Source organism: Zeus faber (assembly GCF_960531495.2).
Source record: "Zeus faber genome assembly, chromosome: 6".
Classification (NCBI taxonomy): Eukaryota; Metazoa; Chordata; class Actinopteri; order Zeiformes; family Zeidae; genus Zeus; species Zeus faber.
The window spans coordinates 17,087,863-17,095,036 of record NC_137201.1 but is presented as its reverse complement, the minus strand read 5'-3'; the positions used below and the strand labels follow the sequence as shown (position 1 = coordinate 17,095,036).

The following is a 7,174-nucleotide window of genomic DNA, read 5'->3' as shown; positions in this document are numbered from 1 at the left end:
ATGAAGGTGCATTTCATCTATGTTCAGGTTAAGTTTGGCACTTTCTGTCAGCAAGGTTTGAGATATGTTGCATTTGTGTCATCTGATTTTGCACTATTATTATTATTATTATTATTATTATTATTATTATTAGTATTATTATTATTATTATAGTGTGTGTCAGAATGACTCGCCAGAGCATGTTGGGTTCGATTTACCTGCCGCTATGTACGCAGTTGAACACAAGATGGTGATGCAGGTTTAGGTTTTAGTCCATGGTGAATTCTCTGACGTTTGAAGTGCGCGACCATCCAACACCACAGTACCTTTACTTGACATACTTACAGGACTACTTTATATACTTACATTTATGATGGTTGGACTGCAAGGGGTTTAACTGTTCAGCTCGGAAGACCATACAAATAACCCAAATGTCCTATTAATGCTGGTGGATATTCAGGTGTGTTGTCCCTCTCTCTCTCCCTCCACCCTCCCTCGTTCTCCTCCTCTCTCCCACCCCCCTCTCCTCCTCACTCCCTCTCTCCCCCCTCTCGCCTTCTCTCTCTCCTCCACTGCCCCCTCTAATATTCTAAGGGTGTAGTTTTTGTCGCCAGATGGCGCTTTCGAAGTCTTCGTTATCCAATTTAGTCGCTGTCCTCTGGGGTAATTGTGTTGAATACAAATGTTAAGGAATAAAACATAAACAGTTATGAGCAATGACAATAGTTTATTTATTTACACTTATTTCTCCTTCCTTTCACCCCGCACATCTCCTTCCTTTCACCCCGCACATCTCCTTCCTTTAACCCCGCACTTCTCCTTCCTTTAACCCCGCACTTCCCCTTTAACCACGCACTTCCCCTTTAATCCCGCACTTCTCCTTCCTTTAACCCCGCACTTCTCCTTCCTTTAACCCCGCACTTCCCCTTTAACCCCGCACCTCTCCTTCCTTTCACCCCGCACATCTCCTTCCTTTCACCCCGCACATCCCCTTCCTTTAACCCCGCACATCTCCTTCCTTTATCCCAGCCCTTCTCCTTCCTTTAACACCGCACATCTCCTTCCTTTAACCCCGCACATCTCCTTCCTTTCACCCCGCACATCTCCTTCCTTTAACCCCGCACATCTCCTTCCTTTAACCCCGGACCTCTCCTTTAACCCCGCACCTCTCCTTCCTTTAACCCCGCACTTCTCCTTCCTTTAACCCCGCCCATCTCCTTCCTTTAACCCCGCACTTCTCCTTCCTTTAACCCCGCACTTCTCCTTCCTTTAACCCCGCACTTCTCCTTCCTTTAACCCCGCCCATCTCCTTCATTTAACCCCGCACTTCTCCTTCCTTTAACCCCGCACTTCTCCTTCCTTTAACCCCGCACTTCTCCTTCCTTTAACCCCGCACTTCTCCTTCCTTAACCCCGCACATCTCCTTCCTTTAACCCCGGACCTCTCCTTCCTTTAACCCCGGACCTCTCCTTCCTTTAACCCCGCACTTCTCCTTCCTTTAACCCCGCCCATCTCCTTCATTTAACCCCGCACTTCTCCTTCCTTAACCCCGCACATCTCCTTTCTTTAACCCCGCACCTCTCCTTTAACCCCGCACTTCTCCTTCCTTTAACCCCGCACTTCTCCTTCCTTTAACCCCACACATCTCCTTCCTTTAACCCCGTACATCTCCTTCCTTTAACCCCGTACATCTCCTTTAACCCCGCACCTCTCCTTCCTTTAACCCCGCACATCTCCTTTAACCCCGCACATCTCCTTCCTTTAACCGCGCACATCTCCTTCCTTTAACCGCGCACATCTCCTTACTTCAACCCCCTCCCGGCCCCGAGGGACGAGTGAGTTTAAAACCCGGCAACGCAATGCTACTGGAAAAAAACAAAACAAAACAGAAAAATAAAAAGAAAAGAAGAGAAGTTCGAGTCGACGTTCTCAACTCTCTGAACGTTGAGAGAGCTTGGTGGCGAAGGAAGGGAATCGGATCACAGCCATGACAGCACAAGTCTCCTCCCACCAGATGTGAGAAGAGCCGCAATCTGACATACAGGAAGAAGGAGAAAGAAGCGCAAAACTGCGCGTTTTAGCCCCAAAAAAAACAACCAAATAATAATAACATTTCTGCACTTAGTTTTTTGTTTTGTTTTCCCCTCTAGCGACTAGTTGAGGTGCGGCGTTGTTTTTGTGCCGTTTTTTGTTAAAGTTTTTCTTCTTCTTTTCCTCCACTTTGAAGAATGGGAGGTGTTTGAAGTTATGGACGCGCTGCCACGCGCGGGCTGCCCGGGGAAACGCGACCGTCCACCGACCGCGTGAAGCGCCCACATCAAGTTCGACATGTCGGAGCACAGGTCCAGCTTCCTCCACATCGGAGACATCGTGTCCCTGTGCGCGGAGGGCTCGGTCAACGGCTTCATCAGCACGCTGGGGTACGTCCCGGGCTCGGACTCGTTCGGGTCGAGCGCCGCGTCTCTTACCTCCACCCGCGGCGTCCGAACCCCGAGGCCCGGCGGATGGTTTGACATTTAACGCTTTTATGGCAAACACCGCAGGAATGCACACGCTGTATCGGGTGTGGGCGGGCGTCGTGGTCCGCCGTACGTCTTGTGGACGCACGTTCGGGGACTCGGCGCCCCCGGGTCGTGCGCTTTACCGTCACAATCTGTTGTCTGCCAAGCGCCCCTCTCCCGGTGTCTATAGCCCGTATCTTGAGGTGCGTGTGAACATTCGGTCGTATCGGGTCCAACCCGAGATGGTACGAGTACACCAAAAGCTCCATGCCATCTCAGTCAGCTCCCACGAGAGATTCAAACGTACACGCCACCTTTTAACGAGTCAGCGTGACCTTTGTTTTGGAGACGTTGCTTGATGGGGCCACGGGTTCGTTGCGAGTTGACTTTCTGTCAAATACCTGCTCCTAGTCATACAGAAATCCCCGGATAGTAATACCAATTATACCAACGAGCTTCCCCGTAAAGCCCAGGGCGAGTTCCATGGGTGGTGCCCGGTTCCCTCAGGCCTCCAGACCCGTAGAGCAACTACCTGCACCAGGGGTTAGATGTGTGCGCGCCCCACCCACTGCTTTGCCTTTCTGTTCCTCATGCCTTCTCTGGCTTTTCTGTAATGAATCACTATTCGACCGCACAGCTACGTGCAAAACAACAATGCTTTGCTTCCCCCCTCCTCAAATATTTAAGGCAAAGGATTATTTAACCGTATAATATACTTGAAGCAAACGGGACACGACAGCCGCTTTAGGCAACTTTATTCCTCCGGAACATTCCCCCATAAAGTAGCTGGACAGCGTCTATGCAAATCCCAATGTTTTCTCTCGGGAGGCCTTGGGTTTTTTTAACATGCAGACCGCATAGCGGCGAGGGCTCAGGGCCCCGTTGTTGTGCGGTGAATGTGTGAAGTTCTTATCGGTGATTCATTAACTGATGCAGTTTGACAGGAGCGCCGAGCTCTTTATCAGGCAAGCGGGGCTGTGCTGCACCGGAGCTCGGAGGGAGCAGAGATATCCCACGCCAAAGGAGCCGGGGCCGTACCTCGCTCGACGAGAGCGTCTGTTAGCACAGCGTAACCTCTGCTTTACATTACCTCTCCCTGCCCGTGTTTACTTAGGGTAATTTAAAATCTGTGAGTTCCTCCCACACCTTTACGGCTGAACATGCAAAGTCGTCTTTCTGCGTTGTTTGTCCCACAGGCCAGTTAGGTCAAATAAACGTGTGCCCATCGTCTTTATTCTTACATTATTTAAAAAATAAAAAGAACAGTTCCATGCACCTGAGGGAGGTCTCAATGTTTAAAACAAAGTCATTCATTTCAAAGGCTATGTGTATGGTTGTTAAAGTCATTTAAGTTTCATAAAAGTAGAAAGGATGATATGTATTATATCAAGCGTGTCATTGCAGATTCCCTATGCCATCAACAGGATGAACCACGCAGCAACAGACATCTGTTTATTTGGTGCAGACGGGCAAATTCTTCCTTTTTCCTTGGGTTGCCACCCTTTTACACCAGATACTGTGCTATATTTAGAACTTTCTGAGGTCACAAATTGAACTTTTGTTTAGCTTTATTTGCGGCACACGGTCACACACACACACACACATTAACCATGTCCTTGTCCGTGTCTAGCTCAACACATTAATCGCCCTTAGTTCATGTTTAACCCAGTTGCAGCTCTTGCACGTGCCCTGGTTGTCAAGTGTCATTCAAACACCTCGTTTCTTTGAGCGAAGCGGTGTGGGAATGTGACGTTATCAATTTATGATCTAAAATGATTTATACCCGTCTTCCTGTTAGCCTTCCTGTAAATCCAACTCTCATTAGTACTTCCTATTGAGCTCTATTGTTTCTGAAATTAATAAATGACAGTGAGTGGCTTGTGACTAAGCAAGTGGCTTGACACAAATAGGAAACGGCTCTGTTGGTTTCTGAATTGGATGAATTGTGTTCTGCATCATGCCTTTCATTGTGAACTGAATGAATGGATATGCCTGTGTACCTCAGCTTTCTCTTTGGTGAATACTAAATGTACTGTAGAAGTACAAAAGTAGAATCAGGGAAGGGTTCACCGAGCTCCATGGCTGTAAGTCATTCCTAAAATAAGATGGAAACCAAATAAGGCTTTTCGGAATAAATTATAAAGTGCATATTTTAACATGAACGTCAATGTATTTACATTTGGATCTGTCCAATAATTACTTTGGAGGTATGACTTGAGCAATAGCTGTCACATGACTGCCACAAACGCCTAAATTATCTCTGTGTGTTTATTTGTACCGACTCTACAAATAGAAAGTCTTATCTGGTATTTGTGACTTAGGTGTGTGCGATGTACCTGCGTTTTAATGTGTGACTTGTAATGTCATCGACCTCCTGCAGCCCCACAATTCCTGTTGCTGAAAGAGCTGTTCTGGTGGCCAAACCATAGGGGGCATGTCCAAAATGGTGTTCATGAACTAGATGATTGGCAACCTATCTTGAGTGCCTTGTAATCAGCTCTTCACAGAAACAAATACGCTTTCCTGTAGCGGCAGTTGCACTCGGCGTCCCATTCCAAAAGTCCCCAAAACCCCTCCTGGAGCTTCATTGTTATACTCTGATAAGGACTACAGCTCACTATGCACCCAGCGCTATAGGAATATCTCGCCATGTCTTTAAGTGTACCTCCCACTTAACTCCTTGCTCTACTGGGTTTACTAATACTTATGCAACCACCATCCGTAAGTAAACTGCCCAAGGTGCCATCTTAGTTCATCTACATAACAAAGCTGAAGGGACCGCCTCCCAGACGGAGCAAAAATGCAGACATTAAAGTCTTGCAATAGAAACTTGGTCTCATGCTTATCTCAAAATGTTAAAGCTTATTTATTATTTAGCTATTCAGCTAATTTTCGTCTGCAGTCCCACGGCAGGTATTCAAGCGGCACTATGTAACTTTTGGTATTTGGGATTTGGCGCCCCTACAGTTTCCAAGCGCAATTGCACTTTAACTTGAGTGTCGCAAAACTCGGTCCGGTGTCTGAAAATAGTTTGTGTTACAAACACAAATATAATGTACGCCTAGGTTGCAGCGTCCCTTGCACGGACCTCGCCGCTTCAGCGAGCACTCAGTCCACGGCGTATTGGCTCGCACACACGAGTCAGAGGGTGAAACAAACCCCCAGGTGCAATGAAAGTAAGGGCAGGCGTGTGAAGGCCGGCGTGCAGGTGCCGGCGCACTGCTTGCCCACTGGCACACCCCCCCGGAGGTGGAGCGGCTACCTTTTGTATGAGCATTATTACTATTTAAAATTTACCGTTTTATTTATTTATTGATTTATTTTAGTTTTTATTAGTTTATTTATTTTTAATTTGTATTTTTAATCATAATTTTACCTGGCAAAAAAACCTAATTACCTGAGCCAAACGTCAAGGAAGTGACGTAGTGCGGTAAAGCGAAACGCACTTTTCCCGTGGTTTCCAACCCGAACGCAGAAGTTACATAGTGCAAGAACAGGTGGGCGGGTGGGAATGAAAGAGGTGCCATTCTCCATATTACAAGTCAGTGTACCATCAAAATGATTTTGAAGCTGTTATTTCAAGTTTAAAAAAGTTACACGGAGTTTCTCTAATGCAATGACACACATATACTGTATGTGTCACACAATCCATAGTACAATGATGACAAATAAAACATACACATCACATGTTGTGACACACACAGACAGAAGACAGTGGGGGATATGAAATTACAGTGGGGCAAAAAAGTATTTAGTCAGCCACCAATTGTGCAAGTTCTCCCACTTAAAAAGATGAGAGAGGCCTGTTATTTTCATCATAGGTATACCTCAACTATGAGAGGCAAAATGAGGAAAAAAAAATCCAGAAAATCACATTGTCTGATTTTTTAAGAATTTATTTGCAAATTATGATGGAAAATAAGTATTTGGTCAATAACAAAAGTTCATCTCAATACTTTATTTACCCTTTGTTTGCAATGACGGAGGTCAAACGTTTTCTGTAAGTCTTCACAAGGTTTTCACACACTGTTGCTGGTATTTTGTCCCATTCCTCCATGCAGATCTCCTCTAGAGCAGTGATGTTTTGGGGCTGTCGCTAGGCAACACGGACTTTCAACTCCCTCCAAAGATTTTCTATGGGGTTGAGATCTGGAGACTGGCTAGGCCACTCCAGGACCTTGAAATGCTTCTTACGAAGCCACTCCTTTGTTGCCCGGGCGGTGTGTTTGGGATCATTGTCATGCTGAAAGACCCAGCCACGTTTCATCTTCAATGCCCTTGCTGATGGAAGGAGGTTTTCACTCAAAATCTCACGATACATGGCCCCATTCATTCTTTCCTTTACACGGATCAGTCGTCCTGGTCCCTTTGCAGAAAAACAGCCCCAAAGCATGATGTTTCCACCCCCATGCTTCACAGTAGGTATGGTGTTCTTTGGATGCAACTCAGCTTTCTTTCCCCTCCAAACACGACAAGTTGAGTTTTCACCAAAAAGTTCTATTTTGGTTTCATCTGACCATATGACATTCTCCCAATCCTCTTCTAAATCATCCAAATGCTCTCTAGTAAACTTCAGATGGGCCTGGACATGTACTGGCTTAAGCAGGGGGACACGTCTGGCACTGCAGGATTTGAGTCCCTGGCAGCGTAGTGTGTTACTGATGGTAGCCTTTGTTACTTTGGTCCCAGCTCTC

At 46.4% G+C, this 7,174-nt stretch overlaps 1 protein-coding gene across 1 annotated transcript in view; it reads left to right on the top strand.

The window, feature by feature from the left end:
• Window positions 1–2,307: 2,307 nt before the first annotated feature.
• itpr2 (inositol 1,4,5-trisphosphate receptor, type 2) overlaps window positions 2,308–7,174 on the top strand; it is a gene marked incomplete at its 5' end in the record, with an annotated part of 59,623 nt that continues 54,756 nt past the window's right edge. Inside the window, one exon of the mRNA XM_080002812.1 lies at window positions 2,308–2,486. Within this exon, the coding sequence (XP_079858938.1) occupies window positions 2,308–2,486 (179 nt within the window). The remainder of the gene's footprint in view (window positions 2,487–7,174) is intronic.